The 20,398-nt window shown below is 38.8% G+C and overlaps 1 protein-coding gene and 1 pseudogene across 1 annotated transcript; both read left to right on the top strand.

Annotated features, from left to right (window-relative positions):
• Positions 1–5,424: 5,424 nt before the first annotated feature.
• Positions 5,425–9,328, top strand: LOC116678726 (CD209 antigen-like protein D; annotated as a pseudogene).
• Positions 9,329–13,138: 3,810 nt separating this feature from the next.
• Positions 13,139–16,033, top strand: LOC116678725 (CD209 antigen-like protein E). The gene is made up of 6 exons (XM_032508473.1): positions 13,139–13,391; positions 13,636–13,746; positions 14,561–14,629; positions 15,042–15,184; positions 15,535–15,647; positions 15,908–16,033. Exons 1-6 carry the CDS (start codon positions 13,241–13,243, stop codon positions 16,026–16,028), a joined length of 708 nt encoding a protein of 235 aa, XP_032364364.1. The 5' UTR covers positions 13,139–13,240; the 3' UTR covers positions 16,029–16,033.
• Positions 16,034–20,398: the final 4,365 nt, after the last annotated feature.

The raw sequence follows: 20,398 nt of genomic DNA, 5'->3' as shown, positions 1-20,398 counted from the left end.
CCCCTGGCTGAAAGAGAGAGGGACCCCTGCTACATACGTACTGTATAATCCAGTTGCACATTCAACGGGCCAGGGGGATGAGATGAATGAATGATATGAATAGTATCTATCCATCATGTTTTGATGTTACACACACGTGGAGAACGCACAGTAAACCTTACGCCTCGCGTGGTCGACCTGCAGGTTTCTGTTTTTTTTACGGAGTCAAAATTCCAAATGAAAAACCTTTATCGACGTTTTGGTCGTCTTTTTCGACACTGTCGTGTCTTCCCTCCATGTTTTTGTCACTTTTTTCAACATTTGTCGAGTTTTTCTGAGCCTTTTGAAGTTTTTGTGGATTTGTTCCCAAATTCCCAGAAGCTTAGTTTTTTTTTTTTACATTTTTGTCAATTTTTTAATATTTGTGTCACTTTGTTTACATTTGTCACTTTTTTTTGTAACTTTTGGACATTTTTTAATATTTGTGTCACTTTTTTTTACGTTTGACACTTTTTAGTAACTTTTGGACATTTTTGACACTTTTTAAATATTTGTGTCCTTTTTTTACAACTTTCACTTTTTTTGTAACCTTTGGACATTTTGTCAATTTTGTAATATTTGTAATTTTTTGCAATTGTCACTTTTTTGTTACTTTTCGAAATTTTTGTCATTTTGTAATATTTGTGTCACTTTTTTACATTTGTCACTTTTTTGTAACTTTTTGTCATTTTTGTCATTTTTGTAAAATTTGTAATTTTTTGCAAATGTCACTTTTTTGTTACTTTTGGACATTTTTGTCAATTTTTCAATATTTGTGTCACTTTTTTACATTTGTCACTTTTTAGTAACTTTTGGACATTTTAGACACTTTTTTAATAATTTGTAATTTTTTAGCAATTGTCACTTTTTTGTTACTTTTGGTCATTTTTTTGTCATTTTGGAATATTTATGTCACTTTTTTGTTACTTTTGGTCATTTTTGACACTTTTTTAATAATTTGTAATTGTTTAGCAATTGTCACGTTTTTGTAACTTTTGGACATTTTTGTAAATTTTTCAATATTTGTGTCACTTTTTTACATTTGTCAATTTTTTGTAACTTTTGGACATTTCTGACACTTTTTAAATATTTGTATAATTTTTTTACAACTTTCACTTTTTTGTAACTTTTGGACATTTTTGACACTTTTTAAATATTTGTGTCCTTTTTTTACAACTTTCACTTTTTTTGTAACCTTTGGACATTTTGTCAATTTTGTAATATTTGTAATTTTTTGCAATTGTCACTTTTTTGTTACTTTTCGAAATTTTTGTCATTTTGTAATATTTGTGTCACTTTTTTACATTTGTCACTTTTTTGTAACTTTTTGTCATTTTTGTCATTTTTGTAAAATTTGTAATTTTTTGCAAATGTCACTTTTTTGTTACTTTTGGACATTTTGGTCAATTTTCAATATTGTGTCACTTTTTAAATTGTCACTTTTTAGAACTTTTGGACATTTTTAGACACTTTTTTAATAAATAATTGTAATTTTTAGCAATTGTCACTTTTGGTACTTTGGTCATTTTTGTTCATTTTGGAAATTTATGTCACTTTTTTGTTACTTTTGGTCATTTGTGGACACTTTTTAATAAATTTGTAATTGTTAGCAATTGTCACTTTTTGTAACTTTTGGACATTTTTGTGAAATTTTCAATATTTGTGTCACTTTTACATTTGTCAATTTTTTAACTTTTGGACATTTCTGACACTTTTAAATATTGTATAATTTTTTTACAACTTTCACTTTTTGTAACTTTGGACATTTTTGTCAATTTTGTAATATTTGTGTCACGACCATAGAAAGCTTGCTTCAATGTGTAAATCAAATGTTTTTTTCCCCGCTCATAAAAAGGCCAATTTACATTTGCTATTAAAATGTTGAATTCATATTGACGTGTGTTTTCAGACATTTAAAAAAATAAAATAATTCACATTTACATTACATCATTTGGTGCCCCCCCCCCCCCCCCACTAGGGTCATGGACTGAGAAATGCAGTCTGCCTAGTGTAATGTTTCCAATTGATTGGCTCGGAGTATTTGTAGTAGTATTTGTAGTATTTTGGTGTTTGGGGGACTCACCCTGGGTCCTGGGGGGCCGTCTCTGCCGGGAGCTCCGGCTCGGCCGGCGATTCCCTGAAACAGAGAGGAGAGCAGCTCAGGTTAACACCCACACACACACACAACAAACACACCACACACACACACAACACACACACACACACACACACACACACACACACAAACACACATACACACACACAAAGAGGCCAAATCCTCACATTTTAACACAGACATCAAGATTTAACCCTTGTGTTGTACTACCGTTAAAATTTTGAAATGAATTTTTTTTAATGAAAGTAGAGATTTGTACTTGGCAAAGAGCGTTGGAATCAATCATGTTATTTTGGGAAATTAAAAAGAACATTGATATAGGACAACATGAGGACAACATGAGGACAACATGAGGACAACATGGGGACAACATGGGGACAACATGAGGACAACATGAGGGCAACATGAAGACAACATAAGGACAACATGAGGGCAACATGAGGACAACATGAGGACAACATGAAGACAACATGAAGACAACATGAGGACAACATGAAGACAACATGAGGACAACATGAGGGCAACATGAAGACAACATGAAGACAAAATGAGGACAACATGAGGACAACATGAGGACAACATGAAGACAAAATAAGGACAACATGAGGACAACATGAGGACAACATGAGGACAACATGAGGCCAACATGAAGACAACATGAGGACAACATGAAGACAACATAAGGACAACATGAGGACAACATGAGGGCAACATGAAGACAACATGAGGACAACATGAGGACAACATGAAGACAACATGAAGACAACATGAGGACAACATGAAGACAACATAAGGACAACATGAGGACAACATGAGGACAACATGAAGGCAACATGAAGACAACATGAGGACAACATGAGGGCAACATGAAGACAACATGAGGACAACATGAGGACAACATGAAGACAACATGAAGACAACATGAGGACAACATGAGGACAACATGAGGACAACATGAGGAAAGCAAAAAAATTTGATTAGCACAAACCTTTTGCAAATGGCACCATTATTCAAAATCTGACAACTGCTTGCTTCCAAAAGGTATTTTTATTATTTTTATTATTATTATTACTATATTATTATTACTATTATTATTATTATATTAGTCCCAGTAACAGAGGAACATGACTCCTGGGAGGCTCTCTTCATGCAACAGACCGATGACCACTGACAATCCTCAACAATTCGTTTTTATCTCGGACAAAAAATATAAAAATATAAATATTATAAGTTTGTCAGGAGACGGTAGACGCTCTCACCTGTAGTCCTTGTTGTCCACCTTCACCTTTCTGTCCTCTCTCTCCCGGAGAACCCTGCACATCAAAACTATCCTTTACCTTTCTGACTGTATGGACATAGTTAACATAACATGAAATAGCCTTAATATCATAGTTGCATTGGTGTAAAAATGACGGTGTTTTTTTGTAAACGTACACTATGAATTACTATTGGAAAATGTCACCATGAAATTAACATTCAAAATTAAAAACCGTTAAATAAAGGAGAAAGTGAAAGTGTCTATGAGAGTGGAGGTGGTGGTGTCAGAGTTTTACTGCCAGTGATGTGACCTGAACTCTATGGGGGGGGGGGGGGGGGGGGGGGGGGGGGGGGGGGGGTTGTCTTACTGGGGGTCCTATGATGGAGAGCGCCCGCGGGTCCTTGTGGTCCTTGGGGTCCTGAGGCCAGGTACACTGTATCACCTACCGGACCAGTTGGCCCTATAGAGAGAGAGGAGAGAGGGAGAGGGACCCGGAGGGAGAGAGAGAGAGAGAGAGAGAGAGGGAGAGAGGAGGGAGAGAGAGAGAGAGAGAGAGAGAGAGGTAATTATTTAGACTAAAATTAAAGTAAAGTTCAGTATGTTGATCGATAATCACAGACATGTCAACTTTTACTCAACAAATGAGGAAGATCTGAGGCCCTTTCATAGAGTGGGCTACGTATTACAGCTGTGCATATTGCAGATGTGCATGTTACAGCTGTGCATATTGCAGATGTGCATGTTACAGGTGTGCATATTGCAGATGTGCATGTTACAGGTGTGCATATTGCAGATGTGCATATTACAGATGTGCATATTGCAGATGTGCATATTGCAGATGTGCATATTGCAGATGTACTTATTGCAGATGTGCATATTACAGATGTGCATGTTACAGCTGTGCATATTGCAGATGTACTTATTGCAGATGTACATATTGCAGATGTACTTATTGCAGATGTACATATTGCAGATGTACTTATTGCAGATGTACTTATTGCAGATGTACTTATTGCAGATGTACATATTGCAGATGTACTTATTGCAGATGAACCTTTTTAGGTCCAAACCCAAAACCTCTCTCTTTCTTCTGGTTTTAATGAGTAGCAGTGGTGCTACTAACTTAACTTCCTCCTCCTGTTGCTAGGCAACCTTTTCTAATTTTACTGTTTTCTATGTTCACTCTTTCTATTGTATAACGTGTGTTTCCTCCTGGTTTCTGATGTTCAGCGTGTTGGAGACCGGCTGGCTGCTGTAGAGTTCTTTATTACTACATGCTGATGTCTGATTGACGATGAAGGAAGTGGTTTATAAAGCGTCGTGTTCAGCTTTGATTTCTGTGTGTGTGCGCATGCTTGTGAGTATTTTATCAGACTCCATTTCCTCTCGAGTTGAACATCTGATAACGATCACGGAGGAAAGGAATCGAGCGATAAGAGATCGTGTGACGTGCGTAGCGGCAGCAGCAGGACGCCACGTTGCGCAACGAGCTGCAGATCAGAATTATCAGAATCAGAACTAAAACATTTAAAAACCATTTCTCTGCTCATGTTCAATGTCGGGTCCATTTCATGGCGCTTGTCGTCATCATTTAAAAACAACTTTATTTATTTATTCTTTAGTCATCTTTTTCTGCGAAACTACGGCAACGCTGACATTGACGCCATTATCGGCAAACCATCTGAATTCTGGGAAACCACGTGACGCGCTCTGGCAGATTCGACAAAAAAACCACAGATCACATCCGTCAGAAAAGAGCTCTTAGACGTCTACGTCAACTTTTTTCTGATTGGGCAAAGTAGTTTAGGGGTTTTACAGAACGTCAGAGATGGGTTGTCCTGTCCCTACTTCCTTGGTGCTGGGGACAGAGACGGAGACAGAGACAGAGACAGAGACGGAGCTAATAGCGTTAGCCGCATCGGATTAGACAACACAGTTATATTTAGGATTTAGACAAACTGTCTGAGGAGTACAACAGGGCACTGCTACAGGAAACTGTGAAAAAGACTTGTCGGCTGTCTCGGGATTTAAAATGTCCAACAACATCTACGAAGACCCAGAGTACAAATACAGCAAAGGAGCCAGGGGGGGGGACGGAGGAGAGAGAGTGGAGCGAGTGATCGATATCTACGAGAGCGCGGACACTCCCACCACCCGGCACGGCCCGCCGCCGCGTCGAGGTACGTAGGAATACTTAAAGGCAAAATACTTAAAGTCAGAATACTTACAGTCAGAATACTTACAGTCAAAATACTTACAGTCAAAATACTTAAAGGCAAAATACTGAAAGGCAAAATACTGAAAGGCAAAATACTGAAAGTCAAAATACTTAAAGTCAAAATACTGAAAGTCAAAATACTGAAAGTCAAAATACTTAAAGTCAAAATACTGAAAGTCAAAATACTTAAAGTCAAAATACTGAAAGTCAAAATACTGAAAGTCAAAATACTTAAAGTCAAAATACTGAAAGTCAAAATACTTAAAGTCAAAATACTGAAAGTCAAAATACTGAAAGTCAAAATACTTCAAGTGAAAGCTTAACCACTGCGTTGTCTTCCCGTCAAAATAGAAAATCAACACTTTTGACGCTTTTTATCGATGTTTTTAACAATTTTCTTACGTTTTTGTCCCTTTTTTCAACACTTTTGACGCTTCTTTTCAATATTTGTCACTTTTTGACGTTTTCAACTCTACGTAGCACTAACTTATTAACTTAGTTTTACAGTTATCATTCAGTTATTTAATTTTATAGCATTGTAAAACAAAGTGAAGTGTTGTTGAAATAGTATTGAGTAAAAGTTGACATATTCCAGTCTGTGATTATCATCAACATCCATTCCTTTAATTTTAGTCTCAATAATTCCTAATTTCTGCTTTTCTAACTCAAACATTAGGTATAATTTCCTATAAATGAGCTTTATTGACCATAAATTCCAAAAATAACTGTAAAACTAAAGTTAATAAGTGTTAAAAAAAAGCAACAAAACGAAAAAAAAGCATCAAAAGTGTTGAAAAAAGGGACAAAAACATAAGAAAAAGTTAAAAACGTCGATAAAAACCTTCAACAAAACTGATGATTTTTAATTTTGACAATTTGAAGACAACACGAGGGTTAAAATTAAGTGAGGAGTTGAGGTTAAATGTCTCTGTTGACCTTATTCTAAATGTGTTCTCTGTGTGTTTTGCCTCTGCAGGAACAAAACCTCCAAACCACCATCTTCCAGCTGAGCAGAGAAACCCTTTCAGTGCGCTGGTTCTGGGTTTCCTCTGTCTCCTGCTGGTGGGGGGGGTCGTTGTCCTGGCCAGTCTCTGTGAGGACCTCGTCTTTAAAGATCACTTGATTAGATCACTTGGTTTGATTTGAGATCCCAGCCCTGTTTCATTGTGTGTGCTTTCCCCCAGATGTTTCAGTCACGCTGGAAAAGCAGCAGCTGCAGACCAGTAATAACCAGCTGCAGACCAGTTATAACCAGCTGCAGACCAGTTATAACAACCTGAACAACAGTTTCTGCCAAGAGGCAAAGAACCAGACTCACGGTGAGACAGTTTAAAAAGGAACAAGTCTTATAGGCAGAGTCAAACAGAATCTTCTTATTTCTCAGCATTGATCCGGGAAAATCTGTGGAATTTAGCAGACAGTTTTCAGACAGCAATAAAATGCATTGATTCATTTCTATGTTTTTCCGCTTTTTTAAACCCCAGTCTGTGTGGCCTGTTCATAAGTGTTATGTATTTGTCGTGTCTTGTTTTTTGGATTTGTCTCTAAAATACAGAATGGAGCAGATTTCGGTGCAGTTGCTACTAGAAATCTACTGGAAAGAAAAAACTGGACGGAGAGCAGGAGAGACTGTCAGAGCAGAGGAGCCGACCTGGTGGTAATAACCAGCGGAGAAGAAAATGGGAGTGTCTGTTATGTCGGGTGACGTCACTTCAAAATATTTAGAAGAACTCAAAATATTATATATAAATATAATATAATATAGAACTTTTTCTAAAAATCAGATTTGTTTTTAACGTTTTCTCTCAAAACATGTTGATTTTCTTTCTAAAACATTTTTTATTGTCATTTAGACTATTTTTGTTACATTTTGTTTTTTTTTCCCAGAAATATTTAAACTTATTTCCTAAAATATTTCAACTTTTTTGCTAAAATATTTCAAAATTTTTGCTAGAATATTTCAACTTTTTTGCTAAAATATTTCAAACATTTTGCTAAATATTTCGAAATTTTTGCTAAAATATTTCAACATTTTTTTCTCAAAATATTCAACTTTTGAAAAAACTTTTTTTTTTTTTTAGGGCGAAATTTTTGAAATTCATTTTTTTTTTTTTACATTTTTCTCTAAATATGTTGATTTTTTCCCCTAAAATATTTCAAGTTTTTTCTCAACATATTTAACTTTTTGGAATGCTGACGAGATCTTTTTAGGGGCTGAAATTTTTCTAAATTCAGATTTTTTTACATTTTCTCTCAAAATATATTTTTTCCTAAAAAAAATTCGACTTTTTTTTCTTCAAAATATTCAACTTTTCTGAATGCTTAGGAGATCTTTCTAAAATTCACAACAATGTCACTTGTCGGTTATTGGCTGGAACGCTGTTTTTTATGTGTGGTGGTGCAGGTTGGCACAGATTATTTTTGTTGGTGTTTGTGGAGCCTGGGCTGTCTGAGACCACGTGTTTTAAATATTTTAATTCTGCATTTTTGCTAAATTTTTAGCATTTCATCAGTGAGCTGAATAAAGCTGAAGGTTCCTGGATCGGTCTGCAGTCAGTGCCAAAAATAGATTGGTCAGCGGAATGGAAATGGGTGGACGAATCAACACTATCATACACGTGAGGACATTTTAATATTTTTGTTTTTAACCCTCATGTTGTCCTTGGGTCAAATTTGACCCATTTTCAGTTATTGAATGTTGACAATATATATGTCAAAATAAGCGCTGAAAGTGTCAACATTAAACATATAAAAAAACTTTGGAAAAACCACCAAAAACATTAAAAAGCACCGACGACATTTCAAAAGTGACAAAAATGTCAGAAAAAGTGATAATGTTAAAAAAAGTGGTTTGTTTTTTCCATAGCTGATGGGCAGACGACACAAGGGTTAATTACCATATCTGAGGGTCATTGTATAACAGTATTTAGTTGGATAAAATTGATGAAAATGTTGGAACACAAGAATTAATTAGACTAAAATTAAAGGATAATCACAGACTGGAATATGTCAACTTTTACTCAATACTATTTCAAAAACACTTCAATTTGTTTTTTCAAATTAAATACGACGCCCCAAAATTAATGAAAGTAGAGATTTGTACTTGGCAAAGATCGGTGGGTGGAATCAATCATGTTATTTTGGGGAATTAAAAAGAACATTGATATAGGACAACATGAGGACAACATGAGGACAACATGAGGACAACATGAGGACAACATGAAGACAACATGAAGACAACATGAGGACAACATGAGGACAACATGAGGACAACATGGGGACAACATGAGGACAAAATGAGGACAACATGAGGGATAAAAGACATAAGACACTAGATAGAAACCAGTTGTTGGAGTGTCAGTCCTGGATTATTTTCACGAGTTTCCAACAACAATAACTGCATTGTCATAACAATAACCTCTTTTGTTGTGTGGCTTTTAACCATAATGACATGATAATGACATCATAATGACATCATGATGACATCATAATGACATGATAATGACATGATAATGACATCATGATGACATCATAATGACATGTGCTTGTTCTACAGGAAGTGGCAGAGAGACGTGACTATAAACCCCGGGGACGTGAAGGGGGCCACAGCGTACATGGATCAGGATGGAAAATGGAAACATTTCAATAGTGGATCTAAAAGATGGATTTGTGAGAAACACATTTATTAGGTCTGATATGCAACTGTTATGTAATGGGTTTGAATTAGAGGCTGACATTTTTTCGGGAATCCCACGGGTCACGGGATTCCCGTGGGATTCCTGCAGGATGGGAGTCATATTTACTATTAATCACGGGATTTGGACGGTACGGGATGACTGGTTAACGGGAGCAGACGGGAGCGGGAAACAACAGATAGCAAAGACGACAAAATAATCTAAATGCAAAAAAACGTAAATGCACCATTTTGTAGTTTCCTTTTAATACACCTACAATGTAACGCAATTAAAAAATAACTACACGGCCCAGCCGTCCCAGAAGCCATCAGTGCTTTTTGTCACGGCCGTAGTTCAAAGAGCAGTGATGGAGGGAGCTAACAGCCGCGGAGAAATCGATGTGGCAAAAAATGATTTACAGCGCAAAGTCAGAAGTAATGACATGTCTATTAAGTTCACAGAACTGGTCTGAAAGTCTGAAATATTTAAGTTTATGAGAGTAGAATGTGACGGTGATAGCACGATGTACGCTGCTTGTAAGACATGCTTAGTCTTAGTCAAGTACGCAAGTGATTCAGGGACGAGCGGTCTGAAGAGGCACACCTGCAAGGCCAATTCGGGAAAGAATCAGCCAAGCATCGCTTCGTTCATCAAGCGAAAATTGCCGTCAGGTGTCAAGTCTCGTCTGACCGACAAAATTGCTTGCATTTAAATGGGAGCGGTACAGGAGCGTGAGTCAGTTTAAACAGGAGCGGGATGGGAGTGGGACTCAATTTACCAGGAGCGGGATGGGATGGGATTAGTTTTTAAACTTTGGTCTGGGAGTGGGACGGGACAAGATTTCTTTCTATGGGAGTGGGACGGGACAGGAGTGAAAATCCACTCCCGTGTCATCCTCTAGTTTGAATCTTGACAAGGACATTTCTTCTTCTCTTATCTGGCTTCAGTCTGCATGTGGGGCACACAACGTTGGCTTCATTGATAATTTTAATCTTTTTTGGGATCAATATTCTATTTTTATTAGAGATGGCAATCCTCCTAACAGGCTAGGCTCGCATGTGCTAGCCGCTAACGTCCAAGTGATTGACTACACACCACACACACACACACACACACACACACACACACACACACACACACACACACACACACACACACACACACACACACACACCCTGGAATCCCTTTTCCATATCTGGCATCAGCTCAGGGCACTGTTTTCAGCACTAGCCCTCAAGTGGGTTGCCTCTTACTTAGCCGATAGGACTTTCTCTGTTAACAATGGGAGCTTCTACTCCTCCACAGCACCTATTTCTTGTGGCGTACCCCAGGGCTCCATTTTAGGGCCTACTTTGTTTGCTCTGTATATGCTTTCTTTGGGCCATATATTCCGCCAACATGTTTCCTTCCAGTGTTATGCCGATGATCCGAAGGATTCAAACTCTGTTACATCCATTCTTAACTGTCTCCAGGATGTGAAATGCTGGATGTCCCAAAACTACCTACAACTGAATAACTTAAAAACAGAGGTGATTCCTGTTGGTACCCCAAACACCACAGCAAGCATAGCTAGCCACCTGGGTCCGTTGTCTCTTAACCTTCATGTCCATGCCAGAAATCTTGGTGTCATCTTTAATTCATCGATTCATTTTGAGAAACAGATCAATTCAGTGGTGAAAAGTTGCTTTTTTCAACTCAGGAATATTGCTAAACTGAAAACCATCCTCTCTTCTTCTGATATGAAGACTGTCACTATTGCATTAATCTCCTCCAGGCTTGATTATTACTCCCTGTACCTGGGTGTTGGTTCTGACTGGCACAATAAAAAGAGAAAGCATCACACCAATTACAGCTTCCCTGCATTGGTTACGTATTAAACACAGTATGGATTTTAAAATTATTTTATTGTTTTTTAAAGCCATTTTAAAGCCACGCAGTATATTTCAGTGTATCTCCTCAGCCCCTACTCCAATTCCAGGCCTTTTAGATGTCTTTTCCACCAAGGCAGTTCTGGTGCTGGTTCGGAGTCAGGGCCAAATATGGAACCGGTTCTTTGCTTTTCCACACAAATAAACCTGGTTCTGGGCCAAGAACACGGGTTCCAACTCAGCACCAACTCAGCGCTGGTCTAGAGATAAGAACCGGTTACGTCAGGTGCTGGGAGCGGGCTTTTACTCGGGAAAATTGGGACCACCCCGGTCAAACTGGGACGTCTGTTCACCCTAACGGTGTTTTGCTTGACGCTACTAATGTTGCCATCGCAAGCTAACAAAAGTTTATAATAAACGTTAAATCATAATCTCCCGCTTTGTCTCAGATGTTATTGATAGTTTTACATCTCAGGACATATTTGTTCTCAATGGCCTGTGGTTGCTCTTAGAGGTTTTTAGCATTTTAACCCTTGTGTTGTCTTCCCATCGACCAGAATTGACCTGGTTTGGGTTCCATGTTTATAAAGCATGAAGCATCCTGTACATTATTCCCCATTTCTGTCTTATTACGTCTTCTTATACCAAATTGATTTCAACTTATAACCATTACTCGTTTTACACTTGTTTGTATGTGTGGTTACTGCACCTCATTTCCATGAGATGATGCCAAATCTTTGGGTAACTTTAGTCAATATTCTAGTATTAGTAAATAGTTAAGATTAAAGGGACATATGTATATGTATAATCACAGATTTTGACCCGAGTAGACTATGAAAGTAATGCTTAGTAGTTATTTTTGGGGAAATTTAGTTGAAAGAAAGTTATATTTCTGATATAAAAACCTCGAAAAAATGGGCCAAATTTGACCCAAGGACAACACAAGGATTAAGAACATATTGTACTGCATTTTCTTGCTATTTTACTTTTATTTGTGTTATTTTATGACTCCATTTGCTTCAATTTGTAGAGTACTTTGTTTGTTTTAAAGGTGCTACATAAATAAACTTAACTTGACTAATCCAGTGGTACTTGTTGCCCTTTCTTAGAAAACTACATGAAGGCAAACATAAGACAATGAACTGTACTGTGTTACTCTAAAATGAAACATGTGCAAGTACAAAAAGGCCAAAGTATTGCAGTATAACAAGAAACATACGTACATCACAAGGGTCAACTTTGCCTTTGTTAACCCTCATGTTGTTCTCGGGTCAAATTTGACCCATTTTTAGTTTTTTCTTCACAAAAAAAGGGCCTTTGAAATAAGCTGAAAATGTCGACATTTGAAATATCAAATAGCTTTGGAAAAAACATCAAAAAAAGAACCCACAACATTGAAAAAGTGACAAAAATGTCAGAAAAACCGACAGTGTGCCAGCACCCTGAGGTCAACGTTAACAGCAAAACTCTACAACTCTCGATTCAAAGTGAAGTTGCAGCATTGTTGCATTTTTCATTTGGTTTGCGTTCACAGTGCATGTTGTAACTAGTAACTAAAGTAACTAAAGCTGTCAGATGAATGTAGTTATTCTTTATTCCTTCCAGCTGAACTAAGGTAATTCTCACAGACCCTTGTTGCGTTAGTAAGGAAGATGATCTATCATCTCTGTTTTATTTCACTCAAACATTGAAATTCACACCTATACTTCACTTCCTCTAACAGGAAGAACAGAAATAAGTCTGTGATCCAATAACAGTTCCTGTGTCAGAGAGGAGTGACTACAACTATACACAGATATGTTTATGACGTCAAAAATACAGTCCGGAAGAATCAGCTTTACTATAAGATACTTTTATAAAGTTTATCTAAAGGGTTTCATAATTCCAATAGCCAAAAGCCTGAATGCCCAAATGTGAGTCATATGTCTTGTTAAGTGGGACTTTTTTCCAAGAGTAACACATGTATTAGGACGTGCATCTATCTGATTGGTTCGTGCTGCTGCCACTTCCTGTGTTAAAGGCGTGAGCAACTTAAAGACAGACAGTGAGACGGAGAAGACGTTCAGTTCAGTTTTTCAGTCGGTCAAGATGTCTGCAGACGCTGTCGCTGCTCCACGTTTGAGCCTGAATGTGAGATATAACAGAAACGTCCAAGAGACCAGCGGAGAGGAAGAGGAGAGTCAGGTGGAGATCTTAGAGGAGGAAGAGCATCACGCTGATCTCGGGCCACAAAGAGCCGGTAAGTCTGAAATGATGATTGGTGGAAAGAGGAATTTCATCTCAGTTAATGTAACCTTATTAAAACTAGATATTGAGTGTTAATTCACCTTTAATCAATCAATCCACCATTGGTCCCCATTAACTCTGGGTCATTATCAGTTGTCCTGGTGCTGTAATCTGGTGCCTCGTGAGTCATTATTCTTATTGTTATTATCTTACTTCCAACATAATAATCCTGTTGTGGATGTGTTTTGTCTCCGTAGGACCACACACTCAAAACAAGCCTGCAGCCAACAACAGAAGGCGTCTCAAAGCTGCTGCAGTGACTCTGGGAGGGTTTTTTCTTCTGATATTGGCTGCACTCTTCATTCGCTGTGAGTATTTATGTTTTAATACAAACTGTCATATCTTAAAGGAGACATGTCATAAAAACATACTTTTCCAGTTCTTATCTACATTTGGGCATCTGGAGTGCTACCAACCCACCAACTGGGAAATAAGACTATTCAACAAGCTATTCACATCTGACTCCTCCTCCTCTGTCCCAGTCAGGCTCATTAGAATATACTTCCCCTTTCTGAGGATCTCCGCCCACGGCTCCACAACCACCGTCTGCATAGTGGAGCCATATTTTTTAAATGAGCCAATCAGAGCAGACTGGGTTTTTACAGGAGGAGTCTTAAAGAGACAGCCACTAAAACAGAGGATGTGTTGGTTCTATGATCTCCACATCAATAAAGGCCTTATCTAATATCTTTTATTTAAACCCCAACCGGCCCGTCAGACACCGCCTACCAAGAGCCTGGGTCTGGGTCTGGGTCTGACCGAGGTTTCTGCCTAAAAGGAAGTTTTTCCTCGCCACTGTGGCCCTGTTGCTTACTCTGGAGGAAACTACTAGACCTGTTGGGTCCTTGTAAATTCTGGAGTGTGGTCTATCTGTAAAGTGTCACGAGATAACTCTTGTTATGAATTGATACTATAAATAAAATTGAATAAAATTGAAAATTGAATCTATTAAAACTATCAAACAGTCTTTAGTTTAAAGCAGAATGATTTGGTGTGTTTGGTCTGGTTCTTATTTACTCTTTCATAGTTTCAAATTCTCATTTTACATTATTATTTACCTTTCTTTATGTAACTGTTGTTATTTATGTCCTAAATAAAGTCTCACCTTATCTTATATTTCAGGCACTGTGCTGCAGATCAGATACGACCAACTGAGCAACAACTACACTCAGCTACAGGGGAAAGTTTCAGGTAAGAAAGGTTTCAGATCACCTTCACCCTGTCTGTTAGGCACAACTAATCTCATGTCTTCCTTGTTTCTATTGCTGTTTTTTTTCCCAGAGATATCAGTCAACAACAGTCAGTTACAGGATGAAGTAAAGCAGCTGAAGAACAGAATTAAAGGTAAAAAGTTAAAAACCAGTAAACTCCTGTATTATACACATTTACATCATACGGATGGACTGTGTCTTTAGTTTTGATGGTATCTGTTTCATGCTGGTGAACTTTATCGCTGATGACGTAATAATTTCAGAGATATGAAACCTGAGAGAAACTATTTACTAATTATTAACAGAATAAACATGAAAGAGAAACGTGGCGGAGACAAAAAAGATCGTCAGCTGTTAATTATAACTATTAACACGTCTTATCTGTCTTTAAGAGACGTGTTGTCCTGATGGATGGAAGAGATCTGGACGCAGTTGTTACTTTAAATCTAAAGAGAAAAAGTATTGGTTTGACAGCAGAGCTGACTGTGAGGAGAGAGGAGCAGATCTGGTCGTCATTAACAACAAAGAGGAACAGGTGAGTGTGTTTGTTTCTGAGTGAGTGATCTCAGAGAAAAAGACATTTAATGGAAATATGTAAATATGAAGAGAAAGGAAAATGTTAGTGTTAATGTTGCTGTGTTGATCTCTAACAGTGAACTTCCTCATGTTCTCTGTTTCTCTGCTGATTCTAAATGTCTTTCTTCTCTTTCCTCCGTTACTAATGTGTGGTTCCTGTCCTGCTGTTGGGTCCAGTCCTCAGTGTGGGGGGGACCGAGGATCCCTCTTGTGTTTGTTGGGGCTGATGAAGTCACAAGATGACTTTACTACAACAGAAATGCTGAACTGGGAACAGAGAAATGATTGTTGTCTCTCGTCCACTTCTAGAAGTTTGTCTCTGAGCTGAGTAAGGATGGAGAGTCCTGGACTGGTCTACGCTATGTAGCGAGACAAGAAGGATGGAGATGGGAATGGTTGGATGGATCACCGCTGACAGAAACGTGAGACATTTTAAAGGTTTAAAGTCACTGTTTATTGGAAGATGCTGATTTTATGTCACAGAGAGAGAGAGAGAGGTTTCATTCTTTCATTAGCAGCTGTTTCAGGTTACATTGATTTTCAAAGCTTATTCTTAAACGAGTTATTGAAATAATGTGATTATTAACAGATAATATAAATATTTAAAGTGAAATTAAACAGTTTATTTCAAATGAACAACAATCAGGCTGTTTGATAAAAGAACATTTTATTTGTCTGACAGGTTCTGGGGACCAGGACTACCTCACTCTGGTTCCTATGCCGCATGCTGCAATCAACAAGGAAAATGGACACAGAGTTATTCTGATACTAAGACCTGGATCTGTGAGAAAAAGATCAAGTGAACTCTCTGATGTTGCTAAGTAACCTGGATTCCAGAGACATTGTTCCTCGCCCTTCATAGTGCCCAATCTGGTTAGAAGTCATGTGTCCTGACTCTGTAGTCCTACAGGATTATTAGAATAAAAGATAAGAACTACATGGATTAGCAGCTGGTCTCTACCTTGGTTTATGTAGATTATAATGTTTGGAGTCAGTTAGTTAGAAGTTGTTCCTGTTTCCTTTGATGAACCTGCAGTCAGCTGTTAATCTCCAGCTGCCAGTGAGAAGCTTCACCAGGAGAGTGAAACATTGAGATTAATGTTACGCCTCTGGAGCCTGTGTAATGTGTGTCTGTCCAACGTCAACACGAGGGACCACACTGTACTGCAAGTTTTACTCTTTGTATTTGTATCTTATTCTATGTTAACCTGTTTTTATATTTTAAACCTCTTTCATGAACGTCTTTAATTGCTCTTTAATGTTTGATGTGAGGCTTTTTGAATTGTCTTGTTGCTGAAATGTGTTCTAGAAATAAAGTTGCCTTGCCCTCCAACCTGCAGCCTGTCAGTCTGTCTGCAGGGCATAGAGAACGTCTGTGTCAGAGGAAGTGGAACGTTAACCGTGCTATACGGACAAGTTTCTGCTGGTGATTATATTATCTTGCAATAAACGTCTGTGTGGAGTTTTGAAAAGTTTAGCCACACTCGCGACCACATATCTGTGACTCGCTGTGACTTGAAGCTGCAGAGGTGACGTAGTTTGCTCCGTCTGCACCGCAGCTCTGTGTCAAGTCAATTTATTTAAAGAGCACATTTAAAACCGACCTAGGCTAAACAACATGCTGGATAAAAGTTATATTATGTTATAAAAACAAAGGAAGATACAAATGTCCCTAAATTAAAGCCTACACCAAAGAATAAAAATGTGTTTTAAGACAAGACCCAAAGATCCCGGCAGTAGAGGAGGACCTGATATGAATGGGACGATTCACCTAACACGGAAGACAGCAGAGACGGGGGAGAAGCGGCGGGACTTTGGAGACTGGAAGGTACGCAAGAAGCTCAGTGACAAAGTTCTTCGGCCGGGGAGGCACCGAGCTCCGGCGATCCTTTACATCAGACTCAGCCGGCGTTTAGCTTCAAAGTTTGCAGAGAGTCCTTCAAGAGGATCAGTCACTTGACCACGCACGATTCGGCGCAACCGAGAGACTGTAGCCTGTGCGGGAAACGCTTGGAGCACACGGCAAGCCTGAAGCTCCACGAGCGCGTCCACCTGGACACGGTGTTCTGCTGCAGCGTATGCGGCCTGAGCTTTGCTGCACAGTGGTTACATTAAAGATAAAGAGGAGAAGACTTGGTATTGGCAAACCCGTTGTCACTCCAGACATGTAAAATACGTTAGACGTTTGGACAGTGGCTGTCGGTGTCTCATCAGACAAAAAAGGTTCCCTTCATCGTGTGTGTAGAACGTACCGGGGAGAGCAGCATCTAGATGGGGTTAAGTTAGTAGTATGTAAGGGGGAAATTCCCAATAGGGGGGTTGGTCAGGGGGGCGGATGGGTCAAACAGATGACTTTCACCCAGGAGAAATACAGGGGTCTTCATTCTGTGTTAACATTAAGCTGAAACTTTATCAACACAACCCTTGACTAGCAGGACGTTTCCTTTATACCACTCAGCAAGGAAACCCTGTCAGTGGAGACATGAAGAGAGACACTTGGACTAAAGACATATTCAGTTTTGGAAAGTCAGACTAATGACACCTCATACAAGCTTTGGCTCATTTTCAACAAAACAAAGACTTTGGTTTTGAGTCCTGAATATTTGTCTTTAGTTTAAAGTAGAAGTATTTGGTGTTTTTGGTCTTTTTTTAACTTTGTTATGGTTTTCATATTCATCTTTCAGTCACTTTGCTGCAGACCAGATACGACCAACTGAGCAACAACTACACTCAGTTACAGGATGAAGTAAAGCAGCTGAAGGACAGAACTAAAAGTAAAAAGTTAAAAACCAGTGAACTCCTGTATTATACACATTTACAGGATGTGGTTCTTGTTCCCACTTGATGCTTCAGTTAAGAAGTCAGTGATCCTCTATTTACTACTTACAACACCTTAACATTCAGTACAGGCCAAAAGTTTGGAACCACCTTCTCATTCAATGTGTTTTCTTTATTTTCATGGCCATTTGCATTGTGGATTATTAGTGAAGGCATCAAAACTATGAATGAACACATGTGGAATTATGTACTTAACGAAAAAGGGTGAAATAACTTAAAAAATGTCTTATATTCTAGTTTCTACAAAGTACCCCCCCCCCCTTTCTTTTTGATAGTAATGCAAACCCTTGGTGTTCTCTCAATGAGCTTCATGAGGTAGTCCCTGAAATGGTTTCCCTTCACAAGTGGGCCTTGTCAGGGTTAATTAGTGTAATTCCTTGCCTTATAAATGGAGTTGGGACAATCAGTTGCGTTTTGCAGAAGTCGGGTTGATACACAGCCAACTGCCTATTTGACGACTGGAAGAATTCATATTATGGCAAGAACCAATCAGCTAAGTAAAGAGAAACAAGTGGCCATCATTACTTTAGGAAATCACGGTCAGTCGGTCCGGAAAATTGCGAAACTTTGAATGTGTCCCCAAGTGCAGACGCAAAAACCAGCAAGCGCTACAACAAAACTGGCTCACATGAGGACCGCCCCAGGAAAGGAAGACCAAGAGTCCCCTCTGCTGCTGAGGATAAGTTCATCTGAGTCACCAGCCTCTGAAATTGCAAGTTAACAGCAGCTCGGATTAGAGACCAGATGATACCACACAGAGTTCTAGCAGCAGACACATCTCTAAAACAACTGTTAAGAGGAGACCGAATCAGGCCTTCATGGTCCAATAGCACCTAGGAATCCACGGCTAAGGAGAGGAAACAAGCAGAAGAGATCTGTTTGGGCCCAGAAACACAATGGACATTAGACCAGTGGAAGTCTGGGCTTTGGTCTGATGAGTCCAATTTTGAGATCTTTGGTTGCAACCGCTTTGTGCTACGGAGAAAAGGTGACCGGATGGATTCTAAATGCCTGGTTCCCACAGTGAAGCATGGAGGAGGAGGTGTGACGGTGTGGGGGGGCTTTGCTGGTGACACTGTTAGGGATTAATTCAAAATTGAAGGCATACTGAATCAGCATCCTGCAGCGGCATGCCATCCCATCTGGTTTGCGTTTAATTGGACCATCATTTATTTTTCAACAGGACAATGACCCCAAACACACCTCCAGGCTGTGTAAGGGCTATTGGACCAAGAAGCAGAGTGATGGAGTGCTGCGTCTCCACAGTCACTGGACCTGAACCAATCTAGATGGTTTGGGGTGAGGTGGACCGCAGAGTTAAGGCAAAAGGGCCGACAAGTTCTGAGCATTCTGGGAACTCCTTCAAGACTGTTGGAAAACCATTTCAGGTGACGACCTCTTGAATATAAAACATGTTTTCAGTTATTTCCACTTTTTTGTTAAGTACATAATTCCGCATGTGTTCATTTATAGTTTTGATGCCTTCAGTGATAATCTACAATGTAAATAGTCATGAAAACAAAGGAAATGCATTGAATGAGAAGGTTGTTCCAAACTTTTGGCCTGTACTGTTTATGCATTCATAAATCAAATTAAACTGAATGTATTATTACATGTTAAAATCCAAATATATTTCAAAAGTAAATCAGATGAAGTAAGATCCATCCCAGAAAAACAGGTGCTGCATGAAATGATTTACAAAAGAAAATACTTAAGATTGACAGGAAAGTTTTGTTTTCTCTGACTCACGGAAAGATTCAGTTGTTACAAAAAAAAAAAGTGTTTAAACCGCTGCAGACGTCACATAGATAACAGCTACTGGCTGGTTCAGTGAGCTGTTATCATACGGAATATCTTGTAGAAACCACTTCCACCTTCCACCGATTAAAGGAAACCAGATATCAATCAGTCTTGAATGGTTAGTTGCACTGACACTTGGGTTACACTATTTAAAAGTGATCAAATCCAAAGTGCATAAACTGGCAGAGTGTCAATGGGTACAAGTCTTCAGTTGCATAATGTTGACCAAACCTGAACTACAACACAGTTGCCCTGCATGGATATTGTAATTAATACTGTCAACAACAACAAAATATTGCCAGCAGACTTCAAAGTATATTGTAATCTGTTTTTTTACAGACATGTTCAACATCAGCATTCTGTCTCTAAAGGCCGTCGGATGAGAACACAACTTTTAGGCCGGCTTCACACTGCCTGCGTGGCGTTTCCATTGCGTGGCGGCTGCGTGGATTTTTCTGTCTTTTCAGACCAGAAACATGTCTGACGTGGATCTGCTGCTGCTAGCCTCGTCTGCAAACATGTTGCACAATGTTTC

This window comes from Etheostoma spectabile, unplaced genomic scaffold, assembly GCF_008692095.1.
Source record: "Etheostoma spectabile isolate EspeVRDwgs_2016 unplaced genomic scaffold, UIUC_Espe_1.0 scaffold00007889, whole genome shotgun sequence".
NCBI lineage: Eukaryota > Metazoa > Chordata > Actinopteri > Perciformes > Percidae > Etheostoma > Etheostoma spectabile.
This window is presented reverse-complemented; position numbering and strand designations above follow the sequence as displayed.

Coding starts and splice junctions, on each gene's coding strand:
- LOC116678725 (XM_032508473.1), top strand. CDS start 13,241: ATGTCTGCAGACGCTGTCGCTGCTCCACGTTTGAGCCTGAATGTGAGA. Junction 14,630..15,041: donor GCTACAGGGGAAAGTTTCAG/GTAAGAAAGGTT, acceptor TCTGTCTTTAAG/AGACGTGTTGTCCTGATGGA. Junction 15,185..15,534: donor TTAACAACAAAGAGGAACAG/GTGAGTGTGTTT, acceptor GTCCACTTCTAG/AAGTTTGTCTCTGAGCTGAG.